At 37.7% G+C, this 16,379-nt stretch overlaps 1 protein-coding gene across 3 annotated transcripts in view; it reads left to right on the top strand.

The window, feature by feature from the left end:
- Positions 1–15,152, top strand: part of ARID4B (AT-rich interaction domain 4B) — an 86,438-nt gene extending 71,286 nt beyond the window's left edge. For all 3 annotated transcript variants that reach the window (XM_056486899.1, XM_056486897.1, XM_056486898.1), the window contains 7 exons: positions 2,966–3,050; positions 3,771–3,960; positions 5,363–6,571; positions 8,431–8,541; positions 10,754–10,969; positions 12,626–12,772; positions 13,375–15,152. In XM_056486899.1, coding sequence (XP_056342874.1) covers positions 2,966–3,050; positions 3,771–3,960; positions 5,363–6,571; positions 8,431–8,541; positions 10,754–10,969; positions 12,626–12,772; positions 13,375–13,505 — 2,089 coding nt within the window. In that variant the 3' untranslated portion in view covers positions 13,506–15,152. The remainder of the gene's footprint in view (positions 1–2,965; positions 3,051–3,770; positions 3,961–5,362; positions 6,572–8,430; positions 8,542–10,753; positions 10,970–12,625; positions 12,773–13,374) is intronic.
- The last annotated feature ends 1,227 nt before the right edge of the window (positions 15,153–16,379 follow it).

The following is a 16,379-nucleotide window of genomic DNA, read 5'->3' on the forward strand; positions in this document are numbered from 1 at the left end:
AGATAGTATATTGGACCTTTTCAGTGAATTTGCCAAGGCTTGCTAGCTCCTTGAGCTCACTTGTCCTTCTGAGAAAAGTGGTACCTTTGCTAGTATGAAATCTAGTCTGGACAAGTATGCTTTCTTCCTTGTTTCTCCTCTGGTACTTCTGTGGAAGATCAGCTGTGCAGTCTCTGAGAGTATGTTGTGGTGCATTTTATCTTGTAAGTAGTGCATATGAATGTATCATTATCAGTACATGCTCTGATGCAAGGTGCTCCTCTTTGTCTTCATCTTGGTAAGGCAAGGGGATTTTCTTTATGAAAGCATTCCAGGTTTTCGTATGAAACCTGATTTTAAAAAGTAAGTAAATAATAATTCCTTATTGAATCCCCCATCTTGATTTTCTAAGAAATCTTGTAACCTCTTTTTGGATCAGCTCCCCATATTATTTCCTTCCTCTCCACTCTCATCTGCTCACTTTTAGAGTGGTGAAGTTAGTACATGTGAAAGACAGCACTGCAGTAAAACAACCCAGGTCCTCTGAAAGTACATGCTTCTTGTGAGCAGAGCTGAAGAACTATTTTGATAATATTTTTGGGTTAATTTTGTTTTGTGAACAGACTGTCCAAAGATTAGTGATGAAGTAAGTGTTTATATGTTAGCAGGTGCAGTTCTAGAAAGAGGCTCTAGTCTGAGTCACACACCCCATTTTAGATAACAGCTTTCAGGGTGCTTCTCTGTCTTGCAGTGGAGGAAGAATTTAATTTAGGGTCAGGTTGTCAGCTGTGGCTTGGAATGTATCTTTTTTGCAGGATCTGTTTCAGCCTGGGGTCCAGTTGTCCCAGGTTTAGGTTAACCAAATGCATTGGATGTGTGAGTAGTGAAAAGAGCTGTGTGATGCAAAGGTGTGAAGTGGGGGCAGCTGATTCCCTGGAGAAGTTGTGAGATTTTTGTGGCCTCCTCACAGGGTTGTCTGTTATTTGGGGTGCAGTCAGAAGTAAAGCAGGATATGCTTGGCCAGCAGCTGTGACTGTCACACATTAGGGTCCAATATGAGATGATGGCTTGTGCAACCACCCTTTCTAACACATGGTTTTTAGGACCCTGTGGTATGGACACATATTCTCTTCAGATTCTGCGCTTCTCTCCTTTGGTTCAGTGTGCCCCCATGTCTACCAGCTCTTGCCCCAGCAGGCACTGCAGTTGCTGTGAATCTCAGACAGTGTGGGCTGTGCGCAGACTTTGCATAGGAGGAAGATTAATTTCTTATTGGAGATGCATAAGAATGAGTGAATACAAATTTGGTATTCTAGCAGTGTGGTTGAGGCAGAAAGGACACTGTCAGAATCCTTACTTTTCATCATGTGTTTATCAGGTCCTAGTGCTGTTTTCATGCATATATTTAGATCTAATAAAATACTCCTGCTTTTCTCTGGGTCACAAAATCCATTTGGCAGGCACTTCAGGGTATTCCTTGTGCAAAACATATCTTTGTCTTGAAGAAAGATTGCTTCAAATACTTTCCCACAGAAATGGGATTTTCCATATGAGCAAGTAGTCTGCAGAATTGTATTTCAGTTTTGAACCTGTTTAGTGACATTTCAGCTGATAATGACAGTGTAATGGTACAATGACAGCGGTATCTGAGGCAGTGTATCATATTCTGTATGGTCTTCTGTGAGGTTTTGTGGTTTTTATTGTCACAGGGAAGTGAAAAAACAGAACGAATTGTTTTGGAAAGCTATTTTTCAGACTGCTGCTATTTCTTTTTCTCACTGTATTATTATGTGAAATTTAAGATAGTAGAATACAGTATTTAGCTTCTGAAATCCCTTCGTAGAGCATAACTTAAAATATGTAGGAAAGCAGGTTGCAAACTTGTATGTTTTTCCCTAAATATTTCTAATTTATGCCAGTATTGTGAATATAATTGACAGTGGTTGCAAAGAAACTGAATTAGGACTGTCTCAGTAGTCATTGCATATATCAAGATAAGATCAAGTAAGCCCAGCTGAAAAGCCAGCATGGTGATCGTGCTCAAATCCATCCTGTACAAGTTTTTTTGGAGAGTGTAGTTTGGGTTTTTGGGTTTTTTTAAAGTTGATTTTTTCCCCTCTATGTTTACCTAGGAGGATCAGAATTAGTTTGTATGTACATTCAGGTCAAAGTTAATACCACCTAATTTTTACCTGAACTGTTTCCTGTAGAGATGGTTCTTGAATTTACAGTTTAAGTAGCAAAGCAGCTTACTCTTATTGGGAGGAAAAAAAAAATTATTTTAATGGTTCTTGAGTTTTTCAGAAATGCACAGTCTGGCAAGTACAGTACCATAGTAACATTATATTCTTACTAAGAATGTACTTCTTTGGTCTTGGATTTGTATTTAACAGGTCTAGTCTTGAATAACAAGATGCCTGTTGTTAATAACATGGTGCTATTTAGTATGTTTTTGTCTTGAATCACTCTGATACAAAATGGAAACTTTTAACAGAAAAGGAACTGAAAAATGTCACTGTGAAGTCAGTGATTCAGTTGGTGACTCCAAAGGGTTACTCACTCCAAGTAACTCTTTGCAGTCACTTGGAATCAAGAGAGTTTATTTTTATTAACTGGTCCCATTTTATGTAGTTGAAAGGATTTTTTTTATTGTTAAGGTTTTACAGTATATAAATAGGAAGTATACCTTTTAGAGGTTTGTACAGATTTCTCATTAAGTAGTTTGTTTTACCTGCATACATGGATTTCTGCTGTTCTGTGCAGACTGGAAAATAGGTTTGGCATTTACCATTCAGTATAAAAAGATATTAATCCTCTGAACCTTAGCTGAAATTTCACAGACTTGAGAATCCCATAGATTACTTGATTCAAATTCCAATTCTGTTTTCATATGGCTACTAACTGTCTTTTTCCTCAGCTTAATTTCTATTGTGATGTAATTATCTGCTTAAAACAATAAATGCGTCCGATTTCTTTTTCTGTTTAGGTACGATGAATGGATAAAGGCAGACAAGATAGTGAGACCAGCTGATAAAAATGTACCAAAAATTAAGCATCGAAAGAAAATAAAGGTAGTTTTTCTCTCTTGTTGCTCCCAGCTTTGGTTTGATATATATAAGTAATCCCTGCCTTTCTGCCTGCCTTTTGTTGGCCTACAAATGCTTATCAGGCAAAGCAACTTCATAGCCTATTAAACATGGATACTCTTTTCATCACGGTTTTGGCTTTTCTCCTTGAAGTGAGGAGGGGAAGCTTCTTTTCTTTCCTGAATTTTTAATTAAATGTATGCAAATGAGAAGGATACAGCTTATTTTCAGTGTTGGGAGCTGGTTTGGGGGGGTTAAATTTGAGAGCTCTCTGACTCTGCAGAGCAAACCTATGGACCGGGCCATGTGCATGTGACTCTATAATTTTATTGCCAAGATTTCTTTCAAAATTGATTCTTCCACGGCTGATATTTAGGCTTAGATGGTGACATATTTCTTGGACAGTGAACTGCAGGGAAGCTTTTCCTTCTGCCACTGCTGAGCCTGGCATCCTGCAGTGCCACTACTCCTCAAGCACTGGTTGTGTTTGCTTTCCCATTTGTTTTAGTGTTGACAAAGTCCCTGTCTTCAGTAGAAAGGTCTTGGCATGGAGTGTAGAAAGGTGTTTGTAGTCCTTTAAACAAAGAGGAGAGCTTTTCTCTACAGACTGAATGTTAAAGATAACTGTAAGCATTGTGTATTTGTAATCCATGATAAGATGTGTGCTCCAATAAGAAAAGTTCTTGTGTCTTTTTTTTCACCTAGAATAAAACTGACAGAGAGAAGGAAGAGAAGTATTCTCCTAAACCGTGTAAATTGCGACGTTTGTCAAAACCCCCCTTTCACACCAGCACATCACCAGAGACTGGGTCCAAACTTGACAGCACTGAAACCAAAAATAGTGAACAAGCTCCAGTTAAATCAATAGAAATTTCTATCATTAATGGGCTACAAGGTATTGTACTTAAAAGCTTTTTCTAATTCTGTAAATGGCTTTTAAACAGGACTTAATGACAATTTTGAATAACTGATGCAACTAAATGCTTGAGTCTGTCTGGCTAATAATAACAGCATCTTCAGAAATAACCCTTGGACAAAAGCAGGGTTGGCAGTTTCTGTGAATTCAGTGTGTTAACAGTCAATTACATTTTGTGTTGCCATCCTTTTTTTTGTTTGATATAGAGCAAAGGATTTTTGCTTCCTATCTAATATCTAAATTTTCCGTTTTTGATTTACCTAAGCTATAGGGCCCATTATTCATATTTGCATGTCTGTTGTTGCTAGCACTGTGTTCCCCTGCCCACACATTTACAGCAACATTTTAATACCTACTTGCTTCTCTTCATTCTTAGTTTAGGGCATGCTTCCAGAGAAGGAAATCATGTGTGGTATAGGTAGTTTGGGTAAGCACAAACTTTTGTGGAAGCTTTGTGACTTTAATAATAATTCCAACTTATTTGAACTTGGATGACACTGGCCCTGGGTTCCAAAACTGTAGGTAGAGTAACAGTCAACATAACCTATAGTGCTTAATTTCCTTAGGAAATGAGAAACAAAAAAAAACCAAATAGCAATGACACTATTATTAGTGTGGTAATTAATCTGTAATTAACTTTATAAATCAAAGAGTTACATATATGTGTGTATATATGTATGTGTGTGTGTGTGTGTATTTGAGCCAGTTCTGTGCTTCTCCTTGAATCTGTATCTTTTCACACTGAGATTTCTGTTGATCCTTTCTTCTCTGTTTCTTTATTGCTGACCCTGAATTTTCTTGCAGTTGTCCTACATTCTTCTTGTCCATTTGTTTCCCTAAGTGCCTTTCTTTATTGCTTTCACTTTCTTTTTCCAGGTTGATCATCAGGTTGGTTTGTCACAGAGTATCCAATGTGTGTGGTGTTGTTCTATCCTTTAGACTCTGGATTTTCCAGGCAAAATAATGTCTGTGTTATTACGGGCTTTGGATAAAAGGCAGATAATGGTAGTATTTGTAACCCACAAGAAGTATGTAAGGGCATCTTCCAGCTTCTGGTTTGGGTAATTGTGCAGAAGTTTGTATTTTATGGATTAATGCACTCTATGCTTTCTCTTCAGAAATTCCTGGAGATGTACTGTATAACAGAGAATCTTCCTAGTTTCTAATCTAGCCATTATACCATGAGTTTTTGAACTCTTCAGGAGGTACCATTTAAGAGAGAGACTGCTAGAGATCCTGTAGCATGTCTTCATATCTGTACAGTTTTCTTTAGTTGTTTTTTTTGGTTTTTTTTTTTTTTAATAATTCTTTGTAACCATAAATAATCAATACAAACTTTCCTTGTTTTGTTTTTGTTTTGTTTGGATTTATTTTTAATTAGCTTCTGAAAGTTCTGATGATAGTGAGCAAGAAGATGACCAAAGTGCCCCAAATGTTCATGCTGATGGCAAAGAGGAATCTCAGCCCGAAGCCGTAAGCCAAGATAAAAATGAAGTCCGTCTAAAAGAGCAGAGCGGTTCATCCCTCCCAGAAGAAACTAAAGCTCTTACAGATGCAGTAGTGCCCAAGTCTGTATCCAAGTCTCCTGAAAGATTGCGGAAAGAGATGGAGGAATTATCTGAAGATAGTGAGTCTGATGGAGAAGACGAAGCCACGAAGAAGAGAAAGGATGGAAAGAAGGAGGTTGTGGATAAAACAGCAAAACCACAAGTGAAGCGTGGTAAACGAAGACACTGTGTTACAGAGGAGTCCTTAAAGACTGTGTCACCTAACAGAAAGGATGAGAAGTCCAGAAACAAAGACTCCCTCAGTTTAGAAAATAGCAGTAACAGCTCCTCGGATGAAGATGAGGAAGACAAATCCAAACTGAAAATCACCCCAACGAAAAAGTACAATGGATTAGAGGAGAAAAGGAAATCTTTGCGGACAAGTACTTTCTACTCTGGATTTTCTGAAGTGGGAGAGAAAAGAATAAAGCTTCTCAATAACTCTGATGAAAGACTCCAGAACACCAGAGCGAAGGATCGGAAGGACGTGTGGTCAAGTATCCAAGGCCAGTGGCCGAAGAAAACGCTGAAGGAGCTGTTCTCAGACTCTGATACTGAGGCTGCTGCCTCTCCTCCACACGCTGCTCCTGAGGATGCTGCAGCAGAGGAGCAGCTTCAGACTCTTGCAGAAGAAGGTATTTCTTTGCCTAACTGTGAACTTGAAAAATCCTTGCCAGCAAGTGTGGATGTTAAACCTGTTGAGGAGAAGCCGACTGAAGTGGGTGAGAAGAAAGTTGAATTTCCAAGCAGCGGCAGCAATTCAGTGCTAAATACGCCTCCTACAACTCCTGAGTCACCTTCCTCTGTAACTGTGACAGAGTCCAGTAGACATCAGTCCAGTGTCACTGTCTCTGAGACACTGCCACCAAATCAAGAAGAGATACGAAGCATCAAAAGTGAAACAGATAGCACAATAGAGGTGGACAGTGTAGCAGGGGAGCTGCAAGACCTCCAGTCTGAGGGAAATATTTCTCCAACAGGCTTTGATGCCAGCGTCAGCTCCAGTAGTAGTAATCAACCAGAGCCAGAGCATGCTGAAAAAGGTAAAGGAAAGGGTAAACAGAGCTGTCTCCAACCTAACTAGCTCTTATTTCTAACATTGCTGATGTGTTTTCATCCTGTTTTGGTTATGGTGCAGGGAAGTTAGTTGGTGCGGGAAAGTAGTAGCCTGCTGCCCATTTCAGATGTGTGGAAATGGCATAATCATCTGATGAATAAAATGTAATCTGCCAGCAAGTTTATTGGGCTTTTGTTAGAAATTTTGGTGATTCACTGAGGGACAAAGGGTAAAAGAATGAAGTTTATACTGGATATGGCAAAAAAGCCCAAAGCAAACTGTAATAGCTTGTGTAAGGAGCATTTATTGTAGCAAGATGGAAGCATTTTCAGCACCCGCCTTAGAAGCAGGAGATGCATTTCGTGAATAAAATTTGATTCTCTGTAAGTTGTTCGTTTTGGGGGAGAAAGCCCTCTTGCTGCTAGGGTGCTTAGGCAGTCATTTCTAATTTGTATTTTTCTAGAACATTAACTTCATAAGATTCAAGTCAAGCTGATAAAAGCATTGACCTTTTCAGCTGTGTTTCACTTTCATATCTGATTTTTCAGATTGAAGTTTCTTTTCTGAAACCACTAGAGAATGGGGGATTATAAACACTTGTGCACATGATGTCGCTGTACTGCTGCCTGATTTTTAACTGCTGGCAAGGCAAGATCCAGAAGCTTTTTTCTGAAAGTGACTGGCTGTTTTGCAGTTCATCAAGAGTACAGCTACTTTCACTGTGCTGTAGTGGCTAAAAACTATGAACACAAAGGAAGAAAATACATTTTGTCTACAATTCTGAGACAGAAGTGGGTTTTTAAATCTCAGTAAATTTTGGCTAACAATTAGCTTTTTTTTTTTTTTTCAAAATGTCCTTAAAGGTGTGTTACCTTGAGTGTTCTGTTGGAAATATTCTTCAGAAAGTATGCAGCAAAATGTGTTTCCTTAAAGGAGAGAGTTTGGAAGAGGTGAATGTGTACCCCTTGATAAATACACCTATGTTGCTTTGCTAGTTAGAGCTGTGTAGGTTTACAACTCAGGTTGCTTTGGGTTTTTTATATGAAAGTAATTTATTACCACCTGAAAGAAGTTTCACACGATTATAAAAGAGTATTTTTTACATGCATTAGACTTCAACTTCCTCTCTGATTTTATCAGCATGTTACCTGTTTCAGAAAATTGGGTTCCTTAATTTAAGTTGTTTTATTCCAGGGGTCATTTTTAATCTCTAAGTCAGATGGTTGTGAAACAACGTTTGGAGAAGTCCTAAAACACTCTCTTTTAGCAGGTGTACTGGAATGCTTCCATGTTCCTTTTCTACTTTTTCCCATTGAAGTCACAAATACCAATAGAATTTTTCCCTTGTTTTTTGTTTGCCTTTCTTTATTTTTTTTTGTTTTTTTTTTTTTTTTTTACATTATCTAAGATTTTTTTTAACACCTTCAGTCAGTGTAATTACTGATCACAGATTATGGCTTTGTTTTTTTTCTCACAGCTTCCAAGTACAGCAAAATTTTAAGAACATTTTTTAGTCCCAGTAGGTCTTGATAACTTTTTGAATAAATGTATTCTTATTTAATTTACAGTATTAAAAACCAGTAAATTCATGTGGTTCAAGAGAAATTCTGGTGATGCATATGGGAAAGTAATTTGTAATACATTTGCACTCTGCAAAGAAGCTTCGTCTGCCTTCCACTCTTTCACCTCCTCTTGTCAATATAAGTAGAAAACTGAGCTGCATTAAGGATGGGCAGGAACAGTTGCATTGTTGTCTACAAAGCTTTGAAGTGTTTTGTGGGAGGAGTGCAAGCATTTATTTAATCTCATTTTTTTGTTTTTGTTTTTTTCTTTTCCCAATTATAGCCTGTACAGGCCAAAAAAGACTTAAAGATGCTCAGGGAGGAGGCAGCTCCTCAAAAAAGCAGAAAAGAAGCCACAAAACATCTGTGAGCAGCAAAAAGAAGAGTAAAACTAGTAAGTACAGCAGCTTGGTGTGAAATAAAAGGTGTGAAAGTAGCATGCCATTTGTTCAACTGATTGTAGGAGATGAAATCTGTTAATAAAAATGTATTAGGACAAAATGTTCTCATCAGAGAATTCTTAATACTGTTTAAATGAAGAAACTGCTCTACCTAAATGCCAAGGTGTTTTCAAATGTCTTATATTATTTCTGGGCCTATTTCTAAGAGCTCTTTAATGTAATTCAGGAAAGCCAAGAAGTGTATTTCACACATGGCAGAATTGGGACAGGTATCTCTGTGTCATGATAACTGCCTGTTTTAGAGGGGTGACTGGGACCTGAAGGAAATTATATTTTCTGCAAGATGAGTGTTAATATCTCTACCCTGTAACAAATATGAGAATAATTCCAGAAGAATATAGATTCTTGTTTTCTTCCTATGCTGTTACATCTACTGTAAATAATGCAGCTTTTGCAGGTTTTTGTAGTTGTAGAAGCTAATTGTAATAGAAACCACAGTACTGGGTAAGGGAATCTTAATAAAAGCAGAGGGGTGTTAGGGGTCATATGCACAGGTGTTTGGGAGACAAGATGAATTACTGCTTCATTTCACTATTAATAAAAAAATACCAGGAAACAGCTAGAGACTGAAGCCTGGAGAATAACTGTAAAAACTGGAATTAAAGCAAGGATAAAAAGCATATAACATTCCTTTTTTCCCTCTTTTTTCCCCAGCTTCTCCCTCTCTTCTTTCTATTAACAGCTTTTACTAAAAGCCTGCTTTCACCTCACCTGTCCTTCATGTTAATTTTTCTCCTCTTGATATTTTCTTATCCTTTTTAATTCCATTTCACTGGTCTCCTTTCATAATCATTATTTCTACCCTCACCCCAGAAATTAAAGTAACAAAACAAACTGCATTTGCAGAACAAATACAACTTTTTAAGCTTTTATTCCCTTGGATTTGGTGAATTTACCCCTTTTTCTCAACCTGTGTCTTTTCACATCATCAGGATGTGAAACTTCAAAGCTACTACCATGTAGTCCTTGGTGTGTGATTTTTTTTGTTAGACTTCAGGCATTACTGGATGTAATAAGGAAAATAAATAGATAAAATGTGATTCAGCTGTAAGCACAAAAAAAAGGCTCTTACTGCTTTTGTGGCAGCTTCAGCTCTTGCCTTTGCATTAAACCAACACCAACAAGCATCTGGCCAATTAAACCAACACCTACATGTGTTGGGTATTCAGTTTCTCCTGTGTAGATCACCAGATCATAAAGGCCAAACGGTTCAGGGCTCATTTTGTCAACACCTGTGGCAGGTACAATTGAGGCATCCATTTTAATTAATAAATAAAAATTCAGTGTATTTTAAAAAATATTTCTAACAATTGAGGTTCTACAGATTTCCTAGGCATTTTATTCCACTGCTTTGCTAGACTTGTGTTGAATTACATTCTCTTGTGCCTGCTTTCACCTCAGTTTTATTTTAGTAATGCTAAAAACTTCATCCTTTCAATCATTACTCATAAATCTTCTAGATAGATTATTTTGTTACTCTCCTTTGAATGGTTTTTTTAAAAGTCTGTGTTCAGTTCAGTCTGTTGCTTTAAAGTTTTTTCAGCTTGAGGTTAAGTTCTTCTGTTTTGGGTCAGCGAAAGATCTTTTTCCAAAATCAAAAAATTTTATCATCATGTCTGAGGAATTCATAGAGTATGTCACACATCTTCAGATTATTGATAGTGATTTTAGTTGAGGATAATTAAAATAAAGGTGACATAAGGCTAATAAAAGGCTGTGTTTGCTCTGGCATGACATTATCTGCTATACATGTCCTAAAAATACAGTCAAAGGTCTGTCTGTAAACTGTTAGCTCTAAATTGGGATAGAGGTATACATATATATATATATATATATATATATATATATATTTACTGCATTAGAAATCAATGTTGGAAAGAGGTAAACAAGAGATGGTCCATAACAGTCAGTCTTGTGAACTCTTAAAAAAAGTACAGCCCCGTGAACAGGCAGATGTGGTTCATTTTGGCCCCATTATAGACAGGCAGAGAGCATCAAGCCAAGCTGCTGCACCAGGATGGATTCTGTTGTTGTAAAGTAAAGGATTTGGGTCAAATAAATTCCTATTGTATGAAAATCAGCACAGAAGTTGCTTATTCTTTAGTTTGGGCTTTGTTTTGTAACAATGTCTTCCTGTTTCTTCAGCAAACAGCAGCGACAGTGATGAACTGTCTGCTGGTGAAAGCGTGCCCAAGTCTCAGTCAGCAAAATCAGTTTCTACTGGCATGAAATCTCACCAAACCAAATCACTCACAAGAACACAGTCTCCAGCAAAATGTGGTAAAAATGGAGAGAAGGAGTCTGATCTCAAAGAACAGAATAATCGTTTGCCCAAAGTTTACAAGTGGAGTTTTCAAATGTGTAAGTATTTTCTTGAAAACACACCTAAAGTCATCTTGTGGCATAGTGCAAAAAGGTGTTTTGTATTTCCTTATTTTGCTTAAGCTTGTGATAAATCCTCATTTAAAAGAAAAAGGTGGTTGTTTTTGTTTTTTCTCTTTTTATTTTTGCAATTGCAGCTCAGGGAACTGCCTATTCACACTCTTCCAGGGCTGTTTTTAGATCTGGCTCCTGAGCTGCCTTGCTGTTCTTGTTGTGTCATGCATACCTGTCATTCTGGCATTAACATTATCTGCTCTTTGTGCTTCTTCTGTTGATATTTCCTTGCTGTTTTATTCCTCATTCTCTAGTTCTTGTTCAGACAGTTAGGTGATTGATTTGTAATTTTTTTTCCTATACATTTTGCATTAGTGAACCAGCACATTTGCTATTTCTAGTATTGAGAACTTCCACTTTGTTTGTTTCAGTCAAGCTACTCTAGGTCCAGCTAGGGGTGAGCAGTGTGGGAAGGATCCTGCATTTGCCTATCTGAAAAACAGATCAGTGTCTTATTAAGTCCCTCATATTAGTGCAATTTACAGTCAAATCTGACTTTGCTGGAGTTCTTTTTTTTTTTTTTTTTTTACTTTTTAAAGTATTTTTCCCAGTAGTTCTTCACAATCAAGTTACATTCTGGTGCTCTTCAGGAGTATGTAATGTAAAAGGTCTTTATTGTCACTTACTGCCCTGTTGAGATTCATTGAACACTTTCCTGGTGCAACACATTTGAAGGGCTTTTGCTCCTTCTTTCTTTTTACCTTGGCTACACTCCACGTGCTAAAGTTGCTTGGCAGAAGTTGGCCTTTGGAGTATTGTTTGACACATTTTCTGCCGTAGCCAAGTCAGACATTTGAGCTTTCCTCATTTTCCAACAGCCTGATATAGTTGTGAATTTTGATCCTTTGGTGCTGCCCTCATTACAGGTTGATGTAGTGCATTTTGCACACCACAGTAGTTAAGCTGATTCTTAAATGCTTCTGAATGGAGTGTCTCCAGTGTGGCTTCCCTGAACTGAACCAAGAGTTTCTCCTGCCTGTGCCACCCACTGCTGTGTGCCTTGCTGTGGAGAGCTCCCAGAACAGTCAGAGGGGCAGCTCCTGTGCTGGCCATATCCAGCAGGGTCATCCTGTGTGGTTTTTCCTGATGGCAGATATGCCAGGACTCCATGAGAACCACCCCACAGCTGGGCACATTCCTGTTGTAATTCGCTTTTTTGTACCAAGACAAGTCAGGCAAGGCTGACCTTCCTGGTGTCTGGAGCCAAACTGAGCTCCAGGACTGAACAGCAACAGGCTCAAAGCTAGTTTTGGCCCTGCTGTTTTCATTTGTTGTCCTAATTTTTTTAGCCTTTTCCTCCTTATGGGGAAGAGAATGCATTTTTTTTTCCTGTCCAGTTCCTTTAAAAGTCCCCAAAAAGCATATGGCGGTATCTTGTAAAGAATAATAAAAAATTAACAAATTTGGGGTGATAAAGAGCAGCTGCTGCTGCCCTTGTTTCTTCGCTTTGCTGTGTGCTACCTCAAATGACATTACTCAGATTTGAGTATCTTCCACTTCACTGACATCCAGAAATGTTCTTCTTTTTAATCCATTAATGTTAATTTAATCCAGAATTAACAGAAATGGTTTTCCTTGCAGCTGACTTGGAAAATCTGACTAGTGCCGAGCGCATAACAGTTCTCCAAGAGAAATTGCAAGAAATCAGGAAACATTACCTGTCCTTGAAATCTGAGGTGGCTTCCATTGACCGAAGAAGAAAGCGCTTAAAGAAAAAAGAGCGGGAAAGTAAGTGCTAGAAACTAAATTCTGCTTGTAAAGGGCTTAATTGCATGTTATGTTAAGGTACTGGATAATTTGAAGGGAGATGTGTGTCATTAGGAGTGGTTTTGTTTGGGTTTTGGGAAATGCTGTGTGCAGCTATTTTATGACCATTAGAAGGATCAGATATCCAGTGACTGTGGAAGGGGAAGAGCATTACCAATGTGTGCAATCCATTTAATGCTCTTGGGGCATAACTGCAGGAAACTACAGGAAAAAATATACAGAAAATAAACTTTTCTAAGCAGTAAGCAAAGGGTATTAATAACTTTTGTTTTAATATTATTAATATTAATAATTTTTCTTCAAATTACAGATTAATTTACTGTATTACTGCTTGTGGGCCTAGTTAGTGCTTTCCCCTTAGGAAAAGGGGTTTATTTCACGACTATAAGGGAGACCAGTGAAATTGAGTGTTTCCTACACAAACCAGGAGGCTGGTTTCTTTTCCATTGCAAGGCATTGGTTGCTGGAGTCAGTATGTACCAGTGCTTGCTGTTGAACAAGCAGACATGTTTATTGCTTGATTTATTAATCTCTATAACCTGTGTTTTCCTTTTCCTGTGCAGGTGCTGCTACTACATCATCTTCCTCCTCATCACCTTCCTCTAGTTCCATTACGGCTGCAGTTATGTTAACGTTAGCAGAACCATCTATGTCAAGTTCATCACAGAATGGAATGTCAGTTGAGTGCAGGTGACAGCAGGACTTGCCAAAGCACTTTGCACTTAATGGCTGCTGAGGGCCACTCTTTTTTTTTTCCTTTTTTTTTTTTTTTTTTTTTATACTGCACAGTGGCACAAAATTCAGACAAGCACTATTTTGTATTTAAAGTTGTTTCTTGACAAGCTAACTTTGCACTTAAGTGCACTTTTATGAAGAAAAAGTACAACAAACTGCTTTTCCTCAAGCAATAATTGTTTCCAACTTGTCTGGGAATTGTAAGTCTAGTGACTCGAAGGCCTTCCACTGTGGCAAATGGAGGCTGTTCACTGCCTGTAGAGACAGGACAATAAGTATATAGTTGTTGGGGTGATCTAAATCAATGTGGTAAGGCTTACTGTATTCCCTGGTATTTTGTTAAAGCTGGAACATTTGATATTTTTCCATTTATTTATGACAAATATTGAAAATATTTTCATTTGTACAAGCTAATTGTTTTTTAACTGCTAAGTCACCTTATAGTGGCTTTAATTGTATACGTCAAGCACATCTATTCAAAACCTGCAGTTAGTAGGATGTCTGACATCAGTCCTGATAACCAAATATGAGGATTCCTTTAAAAAAAAAAAAGAGAGACTGACTAATGTTTACAGGTTTGAATTAGGCTTAAATAGGTTACTCTGGGTTTTAAGAACCCGTTAATTGGAATGAAACTACTGTACTTTGCCATTTTTCTATAAAACAGTATTTTTTTTTAATTTTGATAAAATACATTATGAAAAAGAAAGAAAATGGCTAACAAACTGTATTAAATCTTAATGTATAAAGATTGTATTCAGCCAGTTTAAAGTGTATATTTATTCATAATGGATTATAACAGGTATATTTTTGTGTTTTCTTGTAAATGTTTCTTTTCCCCTTAAAGCAACAAATATTTCATTTGTAATGCTTATTTTATTACGAGCTTCAAGGAGAGGACTTCAAGAGGGAGAAAGGTGTGAGGTTATAATTTGTGGTTGCTGATACCAACACTGCCACAAAAGGGTAGTTGTTTTTAAAATAACTAGCTAGCCAAGTGGTAGATGTTTAATTTTTTAAATGCCTTGTACAAATTCCAAAACCAACTTCAAAATGTTTTCACTTGTATTGATTTTATGTTGAATGGATCCCAAGCTCTCTCCTGTTAATTCTATACCTTTGTAAGACATTTGTATATTGCGGAAGTGTTCATTCAAGCTATTTAATACCTGGCACTGTTAATACACAGTACTTTATTGTACAGATTGTTTTACTGTTTTAATTGTAGTTCTGTGTACTTCTTTTGCCTGGGGAAATAGGGGCTGGCATGTTTTTCTTTGTTTTCTGGCAATACAACATGTAAGAATTTGAAGCATTTTGTTTGTAGATGCTAGAGTGTCAGAATCCTTTTCATTTGACTTTTCTAAGAAAAGCATTTTCAGTCTTCGTAGTGTGCGCTTAAGGTTATAACTGATTTTATTGAAAATGGTTTCAAAGTATTCAGAATTGTACAGGACTGTAAAAATTTGTTGACAGACATTGAAGGAAAAGCTTATAGAAAAAAGCTATAAAATATATATTAGGTTCTGCAGAAAATGGAGAGTTATGTAATATATTGTACAAATGTAAGCAAAGGCCTCTGAAATAAAATGCCATAGTTTGTGAATCTCTGATTTTGTTTCTAACAGTTTAATTAAGCATGTAGTGTGTTCATGAAAATTACATCAAGCTGCAGAATCAGTTTAGCAAATGATCTTGGTGTGCTGTAATGGACGTATGAAGGTAAGACAGAGCATGTGCATTTGCCTAACTTTCCTCTTAGTGATCAATTCAAATCCATCCTCTTTTTCAGCAGAAGGTGAAACCGTGGCCATCATTAAGGCAGAGCCAGTTGAAACAAACAGCTGGCTGTAGTTCAGGTAACCAAAATAGTGTTACACCTGCGAGGTGACAGAATACTGATGAGACTGACAGTGACAACCCCTGATAAACAAGCTTTGGAAACATCGACTGTGTTAAAAGTCAAGACTGACAGGGGTAATTTTTTTATTTTCAGTGAAGCTACTAAGAGGGTATTTTCATCTGTTTAAGTTTAGTGGAATCAGAGTCATGGTAGTTAAGTTCTGCTTTTCAGTTGCAGTAGGCATAAGGGGTATGGATGTGACTGGGATCTACACTGGGCAAGCAAGATTCAAATTCAGCGTTTCACTCACTGCTTGATCAGCTCCCAGTTTTAGTGCCAGTGTGTTTGCACAATTACTGACTCTGTGATCTGGGGTGGATTTGTTTACTTTTTTAAAACAGGGATCATTAGTCAGCTCCCTACTCCCAAGTCAAGATTTTGCATAAACAGGATTTTTAATTTTCATTAATACAGAGATTATTTAATTTTCATCATATTTCTGGTGCACTTTAGTGGCTACTCAAACATTTGTCTGAATGTGTTAGATTGCACCTCTTCTATGAAGTATGTCTGTAAATGGTGCTCTCCAGACTCATGGAGCCACTGTCTTCCAGTTAGTAACAAAGGAAGATACCTTTGGCAAATTGTTTTATCCCATGTTCCAGTGGTTCAAATCTGAGCTGCTTTTCAGGGTACATACTGTACACAGCTTTACATGTGGGTGAGTTCTCTGCCTGGCACGTGCGCTCTGCTTGCAGCTGAGGCAGTTTGCCACTAGCAGTGCCTGCTGGGCTGTGCCTGTACTCCTGAGGGCCAGCTTGGACCATGATCCCAAAGGCAAACCCCCTGCTGTGTTCTCTACACTTTGGCTGAGGGACACCCTCAGGTTTGTGTGTCCCACAACTGATCATGTTGGGAATAGCTGAGATTGGCATATGCTGAGGGAAAACATACTTTATTTGAAGGCTCTGCAGTGCTCCCACCTCCCCT

This window comes from Oenanthe melanoleuca, chromosome 3, assembly GCF_029582105.1.
Source record: "Oenanthe melanoleuca isolate GR-GAL-2019-014 chromosome 3, OMel1.0, whole genome shotgun sequence".
Lineage (NCBI taxonomy): Eukaryota > Metazoa > Chordata > Aves > Passeriformes > Muscicapidae > Oenanthe > Oenanthe melanoleuca.